Source organism: Plecotus auritus (genome assembly GCF_963455305.1).
Source record: "Plecotus auritus genome assembly, chromosome: 5".
NCBI lineage: Eukaryota > Metazoa > Chordata > Mammalia > Chiroptera > Vespertilionidae > Plecotus > Plecotus auritus.
The window spans coordinates 155,898,933-155,916,781 of record NC_137776.1 but is presented as its reverse complement, the minus strand read 5'-3'; the positions used below and the strand labels follow the sequence as shown (position 1 = coordinate 155,916,781).

At 42.1% G+C, this 17,849-nt stretch overlaps 2 protein-coding genes across 12 annotated transcripts in view; both read right to left on the bottom strand.

The window, feature by feature from the left end:
* Nucleotides 1-11,699, bottom strand: part of LOC308248346 (phospholipid-transporting ATPase FetA-like) — a gene marked incomplete at its 5' end in the record, with an annotated part of 81,102 nt that extends 69,403 nt beyond the window's left edge. Inside the window, one exon of the mRNA XM_080668312.1 lies at nucleotides 11,664-11,699. Coding sequence (XP_080524438.1) covers nucleotides 11,664-11,699 — 36 coding nt within the window. The remainder of the gene's footprint in view (nucleotides 1-11,663) is intronic.
* Nucleotides 11,700-13,969: 2,270 nt separating this feature from the next.
* The window catches only part of LOC308249258 (protein unc-13 homolog B), a 159,182-nt gene continuing 155,302 nt past the window's right edge, over nucleotides 13,970-17,849 (bottom strand). For 7 of the 11 annotated variants that reach the window (XM_080670300.1, XM_080670299.1, XM_080670301.1 and 4 more), the window contains 4 exons: nucleotides 16,928-16,984; nucleotides 16,048-16,140; nucleotides 15,708-15,867; nucleotides 13,976-15,549 (listed from right to left, as the gene is read on the bottom strand). In XM_080670300.1, the coding sequence (XP_080526426.1) occupies nucleotides 15,264-15,549; nucleotides 15,708-15,867; nucleotides 16,048-16,140; nucleotides 16,928-16,984 (596 nt within the window). In that variant the 3' untranslated portion in view covers nucleotides 13,976-15,263. Of the gene's footprint in view, nucleotides 15,550-15,707; nucleotides 15,868-16,047; nucleotides 16,141-16,927; nucleotides 16,985-17,849 lie in introns of all 11 variants that reach the window. The other 4 variants (XM_080670291.1, XM_080670292.1, XM_080670295.1 and 1 more) reach the window with 1 other exon arrangement.

Below are 17,849 nucleotides of genomic sequence, written 5' to 3'. Positions count from 1 at the left end.
TTATAACTATTTTCTTTACAGCAAAAAAAAAAAATAGTCTTAAGCCCATCCAGAGGGAAGTCAAGCTGTGTTTTGCACTAAGAAATTTCTTAGAGATCCAAAATTGTAAAAAGTTTCTTGGTGAGCTTCGTTCAATCCTTTAATGAATGCTCTGAGAGCACAAGCGGTCCATTTCTTGGCTTTGTGGGTGGAACATGGGATAGTGTAGTACTAAGCAAACACCATTATTGATTGGTGAACTCCGGATATCTCAGCAGATATAAGCTGAGCACTTACCTGAAATATAAAGTTTTATGTATTTCATCTCAGAGAAACACCACCTAAGAATAAAACAAAAAACTCCTTGTCAGTTAGTCCAGGTCCTGCTGATATAATAATACCTACCATTTATCAAAATTTACTGTGTACTAGACACTTTACTATGTGCTTCACATATTTAATCTTGTTTAATTTTCACTAACACCTGGGCCTAGAAAGAGGGCACTCTTCTCCTCCTCCTCCTTCTCCTCCTCTCCCTCCTCCTCCTCCTTCTCTCCCTCCTCCCCCTTCTCCTCCTCCTTCCCCTACCCCTTCCCCTTTTTCTTCTTCTTTTACAAATAAATACCCTGAGACTTAAGATTAAGTGATTTACTCAGGATCATACAATCAGAACGTGGTAGTTACAGTGTTAGATTTGAATCCCTGCTTGCCTCACTGCTCTTGACTACTATACTATATCATTTCTTTATAGACTTGCCCACAGATGAAGAGATGGTTGTGAAGCGGGTTTTTAGGGCAGTAACTGAGAACTATGGTCAAATACGAAGTAGAATTTAATATATTTTTTTTATATATATTTTATTGATTTTTTACAGAGAGGAAGGAAGAGGGATAGATAGTCAGAAACATCGAGGAGAGAGAAACATCGATCAGCTGCCTCCTGCACACCTCCTACTGGGGATGTGCCCGCAACCAAGTTACATGCCCTTGACCGGAATCGAACCCGGGACCTTTCAGTCCGCAGGCTGACGCTCTATCCACTGAGCCAAACCGGTTTTGGCCGAAGTAGAATTTAAAGTCTTAAATACCCAGATGCTCCTCTTTGATAGATCAGGCACTGAGCTCAGGGGGAAATCCATTAATCTGTCCCAACACTTCAGCATCCCTTATTTACGTTTGACCCACAAACCCTTAGAGCAATCTTTCCCAAAAGTGTGGTCCATAGACCAGCTGTTTCAAAGAGACATGAAAAGTCCTTGTGGAAAACATAGACACCTGACTCCTTCCCTGGATGTATGGGATCAGACTACCTGGGGAGGGTGGCAGCAAGAATTTTAGACTACTCATCATCTTGAGGCAAAAGAGTTAGGGTAATCAGAAGGAAGTAAATGGAAAGCTAATCTCCATAATAATCAGTCTGACAATGGATCAAATTGGTGTTAAGAAAAACACAGAACATAGCTCTTGTGAGAAAGCAAAAGGTCATAACATTGTTTGGATCTGTAAATGATTTTGAAAATTGTCCATTACAATGGTTTTCTAACAGTGCTCCATGAAGCATGAATTCTAAAATGGGACACAAGAAAAAGGGATTGGCAGTTGGAGCTTAATGTCCTAAGAAGACGGCAGAAGCCTCACTGATATGTGTGTTGTAGCCTGGATTTTTGTGTAAGATTTTATCTAACTGGTTTTGCTGATTTAAAAAATGCAAAACCTTGGCTACACACAGGGAATTAAAAAAAAATCTCAAGGCCCAGAATTTTCCCCAAACCAATTAAATTAAATATATGGGAGTGGCTTCCAGGCATCAGTATTTTTCGGCACCACGTGATTCCAACATGTTGCCAAGGTTGGGAACCAACCTGATCTCTGCTTCCTCATTTGAGATCAAAGGAGACTAAGATCCAAAGAATTTAAAGGAAATCAGGACTAGGATAAGGATCACCGACTTCTAGCTCACTGTGCTGAGTTCTCTCTCCACAATTCAGAATGAACCAAATATTCCTCTAAGGTAGAGAGCATCTGAATCAAAACTTACGTAATTTCACCTTTACAGAGCTCTCTAGACTTTTAAAGAGTACTTCATATATATTCCATCTTTAAATTCCTATAAAGACACTGGGAAGGAGACAGTACAAAACTTATTAGATCTGTTTTAGAGATGAGGAAATCAGAGGTCAATTAACTCGCAGTGGCTTAGAGGTAGAGCCACAATTAAAATCTTTAACTTCTGAATTAAATTTGGCAAGTGTTTACTGAGTGCAGAGTATGTATTGTTGTGACATGGTCAAAGATGCAAAAATAAATAAAACATCATCCATGTCCTCAATTCGTGTACAAACTTTGTGGAAAGACAGAGACTATTAGAATACTGTATTACCTGGTTTATCCCTTGGACTAGCAAAAGCTGAAAACTTCCCTCAATTGGCCTTGATGACCAAGATCAATTCTTTCCAAATTCAGTCTGTAGCTTCTAGTTTCTTTATGACTATGGCTACTGAACCTAAGAGATTTGTATATAATTACTGCATCTCTAAGCAAGGCCATGTAGTTGAAAAATTCTTGATGGTGGTAGAGAAGAGAGAATGATGTAATTTCAGTGAGGTTCATTTCATACTCTCCAGAGCCAAGGATATGACTCAGCATAAGATTGGGAGATTCCAAAACAAATAACTGGATGGGTAAAGAAAGGGTGTTTACAGAAATAATTATTTCCTTTTCACAGTTTAGAATGTATATTGTTGAAGATGACTACTGCACACCAAAAGGGAAAATAATATGCAGGAAATAATATTTGTATCTATAATTCAGAATGGTGAAGGTCACAGATGGATAAGAATGTTCCAAGACAACTTTTTCATGAATAATTAATTCATCAGACATTGCAAAATGTTGCATCCAGATTTTATTATATAAAAGTTAAAGACAGAACCAGGAACCCCCGTTTTATTTATAGACTGAAAAAATTGGCCAGGAAGTCTAGCACAGTTGTTTTCAAACTTTAGAATGCATCAATCACCTGACAGGCTGGGTTCCAACCCCCGAGTTTCTCATTCTTATGGTGGGGTTCAACAGTTTACATTTCTTACAACTTCAGGTGATGCTGATGCTGTTGGTTCTAGTCCCATACTTTGAGAACTGCTGCTTTATCCACAAGATACACACACATTTGTTGACAACTTAGCTAACTCTATTATTGATCTTGTAATGATACCCCACCAAACTAATGGCCAATTAAGACTAAGTAAGAAAAAAGGTATGACTAGTAAACTAAGGAGATGATTTATTTAAGAGTACAAATGAATGAATTTGTGAAATATGTGTTGGGCAGAGGCAACCAAGTGAGGTAAAACTAACAAGTAGGAAATACCATTGCCCTTCAAAAGCCTTTACCTATCTTGAGGCAGACATGAATTTTATTTCTTATACTCAAGATAACACCCATTGAACCTCTTCAATATTATCCAGGGTTCCATCCTCATTCTTTTTTTTTTTTTTCTCCACTGGTCATTTTTTTCTGAGTTTTGTTAATCACCCCCATGATTTTAATATATATACATATCAGTGGTGGCCCCAGGTTAAGAGCTCCCTATCTGCATGCTAATGATTCAAAAATCTGTACCTTGAGCCTAACATTTTATCCTGGGTTTCAGTACTACATATCCAAATGTCTACTTAACATCTATATTTGGATGTCAAAATCTACACGTACTGATGAGTGACTACTTAATGGGGCTAGGGTGATGAAAGCATTCTGGAACTAGGTAGTGATGGTTGCACAAGACTGTGAATATACTTAATGTCACTGAACTGTACACTTTAAAATGGTAAAATGGCCCTAACTGGTTTGGCTCAGTGGATAGAGCATCGGCCTGTGGACTGAAAGGTCCCAGGTTCGATTCCGGTCAAGGGCATGTACCTTGCTTGCGGGCACATCCCCAGTAGGAGGTGTGCAAGAGGCAGCTGATTGATGTTTCTAGCTCTCTATCCCTCTCCCTTCCTCTCTATAAAAAATCAATAAAATATATTTTTTAAAATGGTAAAATGGCAAAGTTTACTTAATGTGTATTTTACCACAATAAAAAAAATTACATTTACAAAACTGAAATCACCATCTCTATTCCCACCTGTCATATACCCAAAATCTGTGCTTTTATATTTCTGGTCTTTAACATCAGTTACTAGTCCTATGATTTACCTATGTGCCCAAGCCAGAAATCTGAGAGTTATCTTTGACAATGCTCTTTCACTCTCCCACTTGTAATGAATCATGAAATTCTGTACATTCTCCTTCATTAATAGAGAGTTAACTTGGAATAGTCATCTACTTCCCTCTAACCCTAAAGTTTCTCCCTAAGTTCAGGCTACCATCTTTAGCCTTCTTGTCTCATTTTGCACCTTTTCACCCTCCATTGCAACCCCACTTCAAATAACTTCATTATTACCTAGCCAGAGCGATCTCTCTAAAATACTGTCTTTTTGTTACTCTTTTTGCTTAAAAATCTACCACTGCCTTCAGGAGAAAATCTAAATTCCACTTCATAATCTGGCTTTTGCTTACTTTACTAGTCTTTCATTTTTCAGGTTTTTTTTTTTAATTTCAAGAAAAGCTATTTTAAATATAATAATGTTACATGCAATAAACCTTAATATTTCAAGAATAAAAGGATTTTAAGTATAATAATATTACCAAAACTGTACTTAGTATGATATCACAAAAGTTATAGGAAATATTAAAAATCTGCAAATAACAGAATCACTTCTATTATATTCTAGTATATTTCCCCCTCCACCCCCGATCTATTTTTGTTCATCAGTTTATGTTGTTCATTATATTCCACAAATGAGTGAGATCATATGACATTTATCTTTCTCTGACTGGGTTATTTTGCTTAGCATGATGTTTTTAACGTCTATTTTGTCAGATATGAGTATTGCTACTCCAGCTTTTTTATTTCCATTTGCATGGAATATTTTTTCTATGCTTTCACTTTCCATCCTGTGTCTTTTGTTTTGAGGTGGGTCTCTTGTAGATATCATATAGTTGGGTCATGTTTTTGTATCCATTCAGCTACCCTACACCTTTTGATTGGACCATTTAATCCATTTACATTTAGGGTTATTATTGCGAGGTACTTATTTATAGCCATTTTAATTTTGTATGGCTAGGTTTCTCTCTCTGTTTCTTCTTCTCAGCAATCCCTTAGCATTTCTCGTAATGCTGGCTTGGTGGTGATGAACTCTTTTAGCCTTTTTTTGTGTGTGTGTGTGTCTTGGAATCTCTTTATTTGACCATCTCTTTTGAATGATAGCCTTGCTGGATATAGTAATCTTGGTCTCAGATCCTTGCTTTCCATTACCTGGAGTGCTTTATGCCATTCCCTTCTGGCCTGTAGAGTTTCTGATGAGAAATCAGGTGTCAGCTTTATGGGAACTCCTTTGTAGGTAACAGTTTTCTCTTGCTGCCTTTAAGAATCTCTGACTTTAATTTTTGGCATTTTAATTATGATGTGTCTGGGTCTGTTTGGGTTCTTCTTGTTTGGGGTTCTCTGTGCCTCCTGAACTTGTGTGACTTTTTCCTTTACCAGGTTAGGGAAGTTTTCTACCATTATTTCTTTCTTTTTTTTTTTTTTTTTAAATATATTTTATTGATATTTCACAGAGAGGAAGGGAGAGGGATAGAGAGCTAGAAACATCGATGAGAGAGAAACATCGATCAGCTGCCTCCTGCACACCTCCCACTGAGGATGTGCCCGCAACCAAGGTACATGCCCTTGACCGGAATCGAACCTGGGACCCTTCAGTCCGCAGGCCGACGCTCTATCCACTGAGCCAAACTGGTTTCGGCTACCATTATTTCTTCAAACACCTTCTCTATTCCTTTCTCCCTTTCTGCCTCTTCTGACACACCTACTATTCTAATATTGTTAATTTCATATTGTCCCACAACTCTCTTAAGCTGTCCTCCTGTTTTTTCTTTTTTTTCTTTTTCATTCTCTAATTGAGTGATATTTTCAACTCTTGTCTTCTAATTCACTGATTTGATCCTCAGCTTCCCCTAATCTGCTGAGTATTCCTTCCAATGTGTTCTTTGTGTTATGTCATTCTTTATCTCAGACTACTCTTTTTTCCTAGTTACTATATCTTTTTTCATACCGTTGAGCATTTTTAACATCATTACTGTGAACTCTGTTTCAGATAAATTTCTTATCTCTGCTTCATTTGTCTCTTCTTCTGGAGAATTCGCTGGTTCTTTCATTTGGGGGTTCTTTGTTTCCTCATTTTGGTTGTCTATTTGGGTTTGTGACTATGTTTTAGGTAGATCCTCTATACCTCTCAATCTCTAGTGCAGGACAGTGTTAAAGGCTGTTCTGACTAATTGGATCAGGCAAAGACTCAAAGCCTCAAGAGACTGCCTCTATCTACAGACTAATAGGATTCCGACTTGAATCACCCCCAGGCAATCGTCCTCAGGTGTGGTGAGAGTTTTTTTCAACAGGGTGGGGCAGTTGATTCTGCCTGGAGGCTAATTGTTAATTTTAATCTCTTAAGTGGCCTCAGGACAAGGTGTTTTCCAATAGGGTGTGTCCACTGTCTTCTCCCCAAGCAAGGCAGATATCTATGTGGGAAAGATGTCCTCTGCTGTTTAAGGGAATGACTCAGCCCAGGAAACTTGGGGTGTCTGCCTTCTGAGCTCTATCCCCCAAGTCCCCTTCCTGGGTTCTGCTCTTACAGCTCCAGTCCACTTCACCCTTCCTCTGCCAGAGCACAAGATGGGTGGCTCCACAGGGAATTTTTGTGCATTGGCCCTTTAAAAGGGTGCCTGAGAGAGAGATAAAATGGCAGCGGAATAGACGGATGTGTCCTGAGCCTTGTCCTGGAGCAAATAAAGGGAGCAGCTGGAACGAGTGGAATTCAGCCCAAATTGGTGAAGGAGGCGCAGCTGGTGAGACAGTTTGCAGCTGGGAAGGGCAGAGATCCCCCCGATAAAGAAAACAACTCCAAGACCATGTGGATTCCTGCAACAGAGAGGAATTGACAGGTCTGCTCCAACCACGAAGACAAGAGGAGAAACAGTCCAGAGATGGAAGATGCTGACGACGCCTTGCTACGCTAGCAGTCAGCAGCTGTGCGATGCAGCCAGTTGCCTAGGACAAAACCAGAGAGGGTCGGACCTGCATTGCCACCATGTGCCCACCATCCAGATATCATTGCTGACAAGTACACTTAAGGAACTGTTTGACATTGAAACGGGTACTCAGAACAGTTGGACATTGAAATTGGGACTCAAACATTTTTTGTTATTATATGTTTATTTCTAGTCTGCAGAGGCAAGATTTTTTAAAGGAATGAAATGGGGAAAAAAATAGATACAGAGGCAAAGAAGCATTGAACAGACTGTCAAACTACAGCGGGAAGGCAGAGGAGGTTGGTTGGTGGGGGGGGGGGGGCTGTAAGAGATCAACCAAAGGACTTGTATGCATGCATATAAGCATAACCAATGGATAAAAAACACTGGGGGGGGGCATGTAAAGGCATGTACTGGGGGGAAGGGGAGGCCAGGGGAAGGTCAATGTGGGGGGGGGGAAAGGAGACATATGTACTACTATTTGTAATACTTCAAACAATTAAAAAAAATTTTTATCGCAAAAAAAAAAGTTGATTGTATCTTCAAAAGATAAAAAATAAAAAATAAATAAATAAAAGGGTGCCTGAACTTTCAGCTGCCACTCCCTGGCAGACAGCACCCCACTGCTTTTCACAGCTAGATGTTATGTGGGTACCCTCCTCAGTTTGGTGCTCTCTGCTAGGGAGCCCAGCTTCGGGATTAGATCCCAGAGTTCTCAGCGGCACTCTCTTCCCCTCCCCCGGCCCCCCACCCCCAGCTCAGATATCCCTCCGGGACTTCAGTTGCCATCTGTGGGTGCTTGGCCAGCCCTTTCACGCCTCTATCCCTCCTACCAGTCTCTATGTGGTCTCCATCTTTGGTCCTTGGGTATCAGGGTTCTGTCCTGTGAGTTTTCCATTGATTATTCAGGAGGCCATTCCGTATTTCAATTTTAATTCCAGCTTGTTACTGGTAGCATGTTCGTGCCTACTTTACTAGTCTTATTGCTCACCATCCTCCTGCTCAAAGCTAACTGTCCAGTAAATATAAACGACCTGTAATTCCCAGCATACCACCAACTTTTTATTTATTTGTTCCAAGTGCACATACTATTCCAAATGGTAGAACTCCATTTTCCTCTGTTTAGACCTGGTTAAGTGCTACTGGGTAATATTAAGCTTACATTGTCTTCTTCGGATGCCTTTTAAGAATGGGTCAGGTGTCCTTACTATGAGCTCCCATGGTACAATCTATGTTCACTCCTATCTTAACATTTATATCTGAAATGGAAATTGTCTGTCTCCTTCATAAGACCACATTGTCTTCAAGGGTAAGGACTATATATCAATGCATCTCCAGTGCCTAAAACAGTGCCTAACATGTGGTATGTTCTAAATAAATATTTTTGAATAAACAAGTGATAACCTAGTGAATGACAGGAACCCTGATGTCAGAAGTCACACTAGCCTGAAGAACTTTCCAATGACTTCCTACCTTACTCCTGTTAAAAGCCAGTCATTACAATGAGCCAGAGGGACCTACATGTTGTGACTTTACCTCCTACTATTCTAACTTCATTAACTCAGTTCCAGCCACACTTTGAGACCTTGACTGGAAAATGTATTTCAGCCAAGGAGTCATTTAGGCATGTTCAGAAAGGAAGAAAGGGACTACAATATATTGGGCCTCTAATATGTATCAGGCCCTGTGCTGGGCACCTTCACATCTCATATCAGAATCCTCACAATCACCTTGGGACAAAGGCTTTACTATCCTCACTTCACAGCTAAGGAGACTAAGTCTTAGAGAGGGAAAAGTGCATGGTGGTGACTTTTCCTTCCCTTGATTTCGTGTTTGCTGTCTCCTCCTGCTTAACTCCCTCTGTGCTGTTCTGGGAAGCTGACCTCTGTGAACTACATCACCCAGACTATCTTGCCCCTGGGCTTCTGTTGGGTTTTACCAATGGGAAGTACCAGCTGAAGACTGGAGGACAGGAAGAAAGGTTAGGGCATTTGTTTTTCTGCTTCATCTCTGCCTTGTTAAATTCTTACAGTGGCTGCTTAGCACTTATGACCATAGCTCTTTTAGACTATAGCTCTAGCTAGGCTCTGGGTAACAACACTCTCTCCTCTTTCCCTTCAGGCTGAGGAGTGCCACTGATTTGCCCTGTTGTGTTTCACCATTCCATTCTAGTTATTTTAATAATAACTGTACCTCTGTAAATAGCCCTTTGGTTAAACTCTCTTCATATTCAAATAAACATATTTGAATGCAATCCTTTTTCTGCAAGGATTCTGCCTTATACACTAGGACAACAATGAATGGCATGTCCTTCTCCTTTGTACTTCAAATAATTCAATTTCCAATATCTACAATAGAATCTCCTTCCTTTCCTCTAATCCAAAGCTTCCCATCAATCTGGGTCTACCTGGTCTTCCAGGAAATCTTTTTATATGCTCCATTACCTACAGAGAAATCCTGTTGTAACCACTATTGTGCTGAAGCTAGTGTGACATTAGCACTCTGTTGTCCTTGAAGTTCTAGGACTGTTCAGTTTTGTTAGTCTGATCATCCCAGCAGTACAATAACTCCTTATGGGTAAGGAACTTTAGCAATTAGAATCTCTAAGGAAATACATTTTATTTGGAATGAACCTTAGAGTTTACCTTGTATAACCTCTTTATTTTACAGATGAGGAAGTTCAGTCTCACATAGGGAAAGAGTCTCTCACAGCTATATTAGTGGCAGACTTAAATCCATAATCTAGATTCTTCCTACTACTTTACTATGCTATTATACTGCACTGGGTACTTAGTAGACACCCAATATGCTGATGACTCACTCCTAAATTTATACAAGGTTTTTTGTTTTGTTCAATGCTAGGCTCCATGCCTAGATGAGCACCTGGAACACAGGATGTACTCAGCAAAATATTCGTTGATTTTGAACCTGGAAGCAGCAAGACAAATACCTTGAAAGTTAATCAGCACCCAGAATGTCATTAATAATAATAATAATGCCTTATACACTTAGAGAAAATGTAGTTTTCAAAGTGCTTTCACATTTAATGAGCCCATTTGATTCCTCTGAGGTAAACATGGCAGGAATTATTGCTCTATTTAATAGATGCACAAAACAGCCTCTGAGAAATTAAAGATCAAGGATCCCTGACTATTATGTAGCAGAGCTGAGATCAGTATTCAAGGTGTTATGCCATCTCCATTATTCCATGTTGTTTATTCAGCTTTACCATTCTGCTTCTTGGTATGGCAGATTCATTCAGGGTGGGTCATACACTATGCTCCAAGAAATGATTTTTGGTTCTTTAAAAATCCACTGTGAAAGGTCCTGTTCTACTTCTGATTAGATACAACCTGCAGAACACTCCCACTCTTGACATTATGAGACCTGTTATTTCCCTCAGAGAAGAGTGTTACCATCTGTGTGTTTTGGCACCGAGACAGCACCATTGAGACATCACTTTCAGAATAGACCAGAGCCAGGCCCCTTTTATAACCCAGTATTCAAAAAGAAACAATACCTTGCCCTGATCTCATCAGAGAGGAGTTAACACAGTGGATTTCTTCAAGATCAAATGCACCAGGGAACAACCTACAGATATTTTGGTTGAATTCTCTTATTTAAAAACAAACGATTTTAGTTCAGATTTCACCTTGGGTTTTAGCTACTAGGATGATCTCTGGTCCTAATCAGAGCATTACAGAAACCAAAAGACAACCTAAACACAAATCCAACCTCTTTGTATGTCAGTTTCCATCAAGAGCTCAAAGTATCGATTCAGAAATTAAGTCCTACATCAGGAATCACAAACGCAAATGCCTACAGTAACAGGCAAATAATTGTAAAACTTAGTACAAATCAGAAAATAAGGAGTAATGTTGTCTAATGAACGGCAGTAAACTAATTTACCAGTTGCTTCTCAGCTCCAACCACCTGTCACTTTGTGAGAATGTGAGCTAAGAGTTAACAGATCCTTCAATTTTTCAGAAAGCTAAAAATCTGCATTTTAAAACGTGGTATCTGTTTTTAAAAAGTTAGCTACTGAGTCAAATCTGCAAGCCAGAGTTTGACTTTTCCTATAAAGTAGGTCCCCTGCCCTATGAGAAAGAAATTACAACAAATGTGCCACTTTCAAGTCAAATATAGTATAAGATTTGTGCCTTCTCAGAGAATTTGGATAGTGCTGGAGAAGTAGATCAAACTCCCTGAGTTAATGTGCCTCTTAGCTGGGGACCGGCTCTGTGAGGTAACTGGATAAATGGGTACCCTGTGGGAGGTATATGTGGGATAAAGATCCCCTTTGCTAGGTATCTGGACAGATACATTTTCCCTAAAGTCTGGAAAACACATTGATTCAAGTATAGGGAAGGGAAGTAACCTCGAGGAGTACTGGGAGAACAATTTACAATAAAGTCCGGGGATGGACATGGACAGGTACTGAAAAGTACACAGAGGGGTACGGATGTCAGGTAGTATAGGGACAGAGTCTTCAGTGTTGGGAAGGAGAAGGCTACAACCTCTTCTCCAGGGCCACCTTCGGGCACCTCTTGCTCACCGTCGCCACGCAGACGTCCATTCCAGCGACGTCCATCTTAACGCACCTTCATGCGCAGGCGCTGTGGAGCCCCAAGGTTCCGCCTCCGACCACGCCCCTTCCCCCACAAGCCCGCCTCCGACCACGCCCCCTCTTTCACTGGATTTCCAAAGGAGTCCTGCAGGCCTGGCTTTGAAGTACCTAGGCATCCTCTCTGTTCTGGCAGATGGGGAAGGGAGATGAAATATTCAGACCCTGCCTTTGGATAGATTCAGGCTGATGGGGAGCAGGCAGACCGAGTAAATGATAACAATGTAGAGTACTGTGTGGAGGGTGTCCAGGATTGGCTGGGTCCTAAAGGAAGTCAGGATGTCAGAACCCAGAAGGCAGTGGAAAAGGCTGCGGATATTCCAGTAAGGGGATAGGAGTGTATGGCGGGGGCTGAGCGGCGGGGTAGGCGGGGAGAGCAGGGGGAAGCCTCCCCCGCTTCCCCACTGCAAAGGAAGTGCTTTAGAATAGCCGCAGGACGGTGAGGGGTGCCTGCCCTTGTCCTGAAGGGTCTTGGAATTTAAGCCTAAAGACTACGTATGATAGGTAACTATTGAATAGCTTTAACAGGAAAGAGACCAAAGTGTGTGAAGAGGGCAGGGGCAGAATGGAGGCAGATGATCAGCAGTAATCCAGATTAAGAACTACAAGCCACTACTCTACTTGTGGTATTGTGTGGGTTTTTTTCCCCCTTTTAAAATATATTTTTATTGATTTCAGAGAGGAAGGGAGAGGGAGATAGAAACATCAATGAGAGAGAATCATTGATCGGGTGTTTCCTGCATACCCCCTACTGGGGACTGAGCCCACAACCTGGGCATGTACCCTGACCAGGAATTGAACCGTGACTTCCTGGTTCATAGGTCAATCGATGTTCAACCACTGAGCCATGCTGGCTGGGCCACTTGTGGTATTGTAACTGAGGTGAGACAATGAATTCAAAAGGTAAGTTTGAGATGTTTCATCTTGAAGGATGTTTGCTGGTTTCTTTCTGAAAGAGCTGCATTTAACACCAGTCTTTGCAGGTGACACTCATCATGATGACCGCTACTCAAATTTATCATCATTGGGCCTGGTGGCAACGAATAATTCAGAAAGGATATTCAAGTAAAATCTGCAGACATCTTGTGATTATTTCTTGTATTACATTTCTCATCATTCATAACCTGATGGCCATTTATGACAGATACTAGGAGTCATAAGATGTCACCACAATCCAACTAGAATTACCGAGTTGTTTCATTAACAAGGATCAAATTGATGCCTCACAAAGGAGAAACGGACAGACACCAAATCAGGTTGATCTTAAATTAAACCTGGACACCTTTGGGCTTTTGGGCCTTTGGGCCTTTTTAAAGTCTCTTGAGCATTTTTAAATAGAAATTTGGGCTTCACAAAACAAAACAAAACTAAACAAAAACCCAAAAGGTAAGCTTGAGGCAAAAATGATAGGCAACTGGTTTGAGAAAGGAAGAAGTTTAAAAATGACTGGGCAACTGAATTGTAAGGATTTATTTAGCAAGCAAATGGAAATAAGAAACTGGGAGGCTCTAGTTAGCTCCCTTCTCAGAGAATTTGGGTAGTGCTGGAAAAGTAGACATAACTCCCTGAGTTAAGGTGCCTTAGCTGGGGGCTGCTCTATGAGGTAAATGGATAAATGGGTGCCCTTTGGGTGCCACCCTGTTAAGTGGTGACAGGGCAAGTTGAGAGTAGGTGAATACTTTCTCTGATTCCCATGCCAGGAGGCCTCACTTTTACCTTGTTTCTTCCCTGTTGGGAGTAGACTTTATCCTTGAATTTCCCTGCATGAAAGGCCACTGTGCACTCCTAGGCTTACACCTCTGTCCTACACAGGCAGCCTCAACCCTCCCCAACCTCTGGAGACACATCTTTCCCCAGGAGGTCCCTGCCTTGTTCTTATGGCCCAGGCTGTGTCTGTCCTAGAAGAAAAGCCTTGTGATTCTAGAACAGGAAAGACAGAGCATGGACTAGTTTTCACACATGCCATCTCCTATTTTCTGGACCTTTTGCAGGAAGCTTATGCCCTGGGTCTCATGCTTTTGTTAACTGTACTGTTTGGTCTCAGGTTAAGGCCAAGATGCTAGCACATTGGCTGCTTTACTGCTTATCCACCACTTACAGGGGCAGGGGTGAGTGAGAGGTATGTTTGGGGAGGGGGTGGGAAGAGCAGCAAAGTCCACTGGTCCAAAATATGCCATTATATAGGACAGTCATTTCTACAACTTTCCACATTTTAGCAGAATTACAAGACCCCAAAGGCTGCTATAAGATAATTTATTACAGACTAGCCAATAATCTCTTGTAACAATGGCACATACAATAATTAACAACAGCAAATATGCTTAGTTTCTTGTTTAATGTAATGACCAGTACAGCTGTGGACAATGCAGAGTCCTCAGAAAGTCCAGGAAGGAAGTCCAGGAAGCTGCTACCAAGGATATTAAAGGACCATGTAATTTCTCTGAGCAAAGGCCTGGAAAGTCCACATGACCGACCTCTGGCAAGAATTTCTTTCTAACCTCCCAGGGAATATTGAGGCCCTCCTCCACCCAGCCTGTATAGAGGGATCATAGGCCAAGTTTCTTCCAGAGGGCTGAACACCTATAAGGGGGACACAGCTGACCTAAGGAAAGGAGTGAAGTCAAAGGCTAGATTCTTTCTACAAGTGGGGGGACAGCCAGAAGGCAGTGGCCATAAGTGAGAACTCCTTCTAGACTAATTTCCAAAATTTTTGGCTTTGTTCGGGGCCTACCCAAGAAGGAAATATAGTCCCCTCTCCTGCAGATGCATACACACAAAAACAGCCTCTCATGTCCTGAAGCATCACTTCCCTTCCTACAGGAGTGAGGTAGAGGGACTCCTGGGAAAGTAGCCTCTGGTACTTGGGTTCCAAAGAATATTCTGCTCAAGGCTCTGAAGCACCATATGAACCTGCTTCTGCTCACGACAGATATAAACTGGGTAAGGGAATAACAGAGCTTATTTCTAGAGGTATCTTGTTCAGTTTCAAAGCCTTTTTCTCACTGGACGCACACAAAACCAGTGGATTCTGCTCAAGGGACAGTGTGAATTCTGTGTGCTCTAGCCCTGGCTATACTTCAATCCAGACTACAGGGCTCAGTGATACCTATAGGCTCAACTGACTACTTAGCTGGCCAGGCACAAGCTCCTGGCCCTCTAAACTTGTTCTTCTAATGATTGGTACATAGGGGTCCAACTGGATAAGGTGCAGTATGGAGAGGGGTAGACATGGGATGTCGAGTGGAGGTGTGTCTACCAAGAATGGGTGACACTCTCAGAAATGTCTGTCCCTCTCTCCTTATGGAAAATCTCCCTATGCAGTAACCCCCTAGCACCACAGACCTACTGGTCAGGGATTCATGACCCTTTCTGTGAAAAGACAAACTCCTATTACCCCAAAATTTTCCTTAAATTTGTTTAACTGAAGAAGTCAGCCTCTTCACTATGAGGACCTAGGCTGGCTACACAGTAACACCCATGGCCCTGATTTGTGGAACTGGTGCCATCTGGTTGGCACAGGAGCTCAGGTGCTCAGCTCCCCTCCTCCATGGAACGAGACTCCGATTTGAGCTTCACAAACTCTCGAGCCACTTCATCATTGCTCCTCTGAGACAGAATCCGGAGAATGGTCATGCCTGTCTCATCCATGTGGATCTTCCGGCCCAAGGGGCACCAGCAGGCACAGCTGCCCTTGGCTGCCACATCCCTCAGAGGCATCACAGCCAGCCCTAGAACACGATCCTCTCGGGCAAAGCAGTAATCCTTCACACATATTTGCAATTCATAGGCTTCTGGCCCCTCTTCATTTCCCAGGAGGCTGTGATCACAGGGTAAGGTAGGAGGCCAGAAATGAGGGGATCTTCAACTGAATTCATCCCAGCTGCCATTCAGCCCATCCCTCCTCTCCCCTCTCAAGTCTTACCTCCCAGTTCACCCCCATCCCACAGTCCTGCAAATCCCCATCCCATAACTTACAAGTGAAATGTCTCATTGTACTTGGGGGCCCAGTTGTTGCTTTTTGACTTGGTTGTGAACTTCCTCTTCTTATCACTTTGATGTGGGCCAACCATGGTCACTTCCACAAAGGGTCGGAACATCCCAGCTGTCTGCCACCTGAGGTCATTAGCAGCCACCACTGTCCAAACAAGGGGAACTTGTGAGGGATTACACCAAGTGTTCCCAGTTCTTGAGCCCCAGGTGGCACTCCCCATAGAAGAGGGCTAAGCTGGAGGGCTGGGTTAAACAGGCTCTGCATTTGACTGATGAGGTCACTGAGCAAGAAATGGCGTGAGACCTGTAAGTCCAGGCCACTCACCTTTCACTGTGACCTTGTGCTCTCCAGTTCCAGGATGTGTAAACAAGTCCACCTGAATAGAGACTTCTCCAACAGGATCATCCACCCCAGACCCTGAGGGACAGATGGACACATCATCCTCCACTGAAGAAGATTTTAGGCCTAATTGTTCCAGATAAAACAGGAGTTAGGAGGCCACAACCCTATACCCTAAAGTGAGAAGCAGTCACCCACAATAGCCATGGGGAAGCAAGCATGGGAGAAGTGAATAAAAGGGGATAAAGAATGAGGTTGTGTATATTAAAATACAAGTTAGGCTGACAAGATATTAGGCAAAACTTCTTTTAAAAATGGACCAGGAATCTCTCAGGTTCCTCAAACCTCTCCTATCTCCTAGGCTGCAGATGTTGGAGAAGGCGAGTGCTTCCACCTTGTGTCTTTAGAAATTATGTCCATCCCATGGTCTTAATGGAACAAAAGCAGTAACCTCCAACCTATCCCTGGATTCCTGGAGGCCCCTGCTTGGGAGGCTGCTCTGCTCAGAAAGACGTTATCCTACTCAAATTTGGACCTCTCCACAAACAGCTTCCCAATCTCAATGTCTCGCCAATTAGCAGGTTCCCCTTAGCAGAGGCCTCACTTTATTTTGAAAAAACAGCAGTACCCTACACCCAGCTAAAACTTCTTTGTCCTAAGGTAGAGGGTAAGGATAATTCTAAGGACAGGACTATTGCTAACCCCATCTCAGACTGTATGAATACAATGCCCATCTCAAACTTGGGATAGAGCTTCTGAACTTTGACACCTAGTACCTCCACTCCAAAAATAAGCAGCTCATGTTAGTTCACAGGTGACAGTGTTAGGCAATGTTAGGGTCATATCTGCATGGTTTATAACATACCCTTTTCCGGCCGAATGTCCTCATTAGCAGTAAACCTAATACCTTTCCCATCATGCACTGAGTGAGAACAGGAAAGTCAAGAGGTAGTAGCAGCAGTAGGACAGAGAAAGAAGAATCAGTTAGTGGTCTAAGGAGTTAACAGCCATTCAGAGCAGCTCTACACATATTCTGAGGGAGCATAGAGATGGGGCAAGGTGGAGAGAGAAGTAACAAAGCTGGGGTCAGTGCCTGAATACTCCAAATCAGACTTCATGGGTCAAAGATCAATCAAATCATAAGAGAGTGAAGGTATCTAAGTCCAGTGGAGCATGAAAAAGAAAGGCTGTAGGCTCTAATTTCCTAGGCTCTTAAGTAATAAAGCAATGGGTAGAAAATATACATATAAACTCGGATCCTCCCTGCAGTGCTCACTCCTACTCTTACCTCATATCTGTCTATTCCTGCTTCTGCTCATCTTTATATTTAGCTTAAAGCTCAAAGTTGTTGGTGTGTTTTTTTTTGTGTGTGTGTGTGTGTTTTTTTTAAAGCTTCTGGATTAACTCAGAACCTTCCTAATGTTATGGACCTTTACATGTACTCAGCTCTGTAAAAGTTTTCTCTGTCCCCTTAAGTAAGGCTCATAACTTCTTTTGCTTCCTCTTCTTCCCACCCTAGAGTTAAAATAAGAACAGATATGAAAAATGTAGCACTGCAGGTCTTGTGTATCTTTTCACCTTCCATCAAGTCCAGTCTAACTGCTTAGATTCCTCTTCCCCTTTTCAGGTCACTTTATACTCCAGATCCATAGCTCAGTAAGGTCCAAGCCTTCCCAATCCCTCCTCCATCAGCTTCACTGCCCCAGGAAGCATGTCCAGGTTTCCTTGGAACAAACAATAATAAATGCACCTGAAGGTCCTTCCTGGGAGGGCGCTTCTCCAAGGTC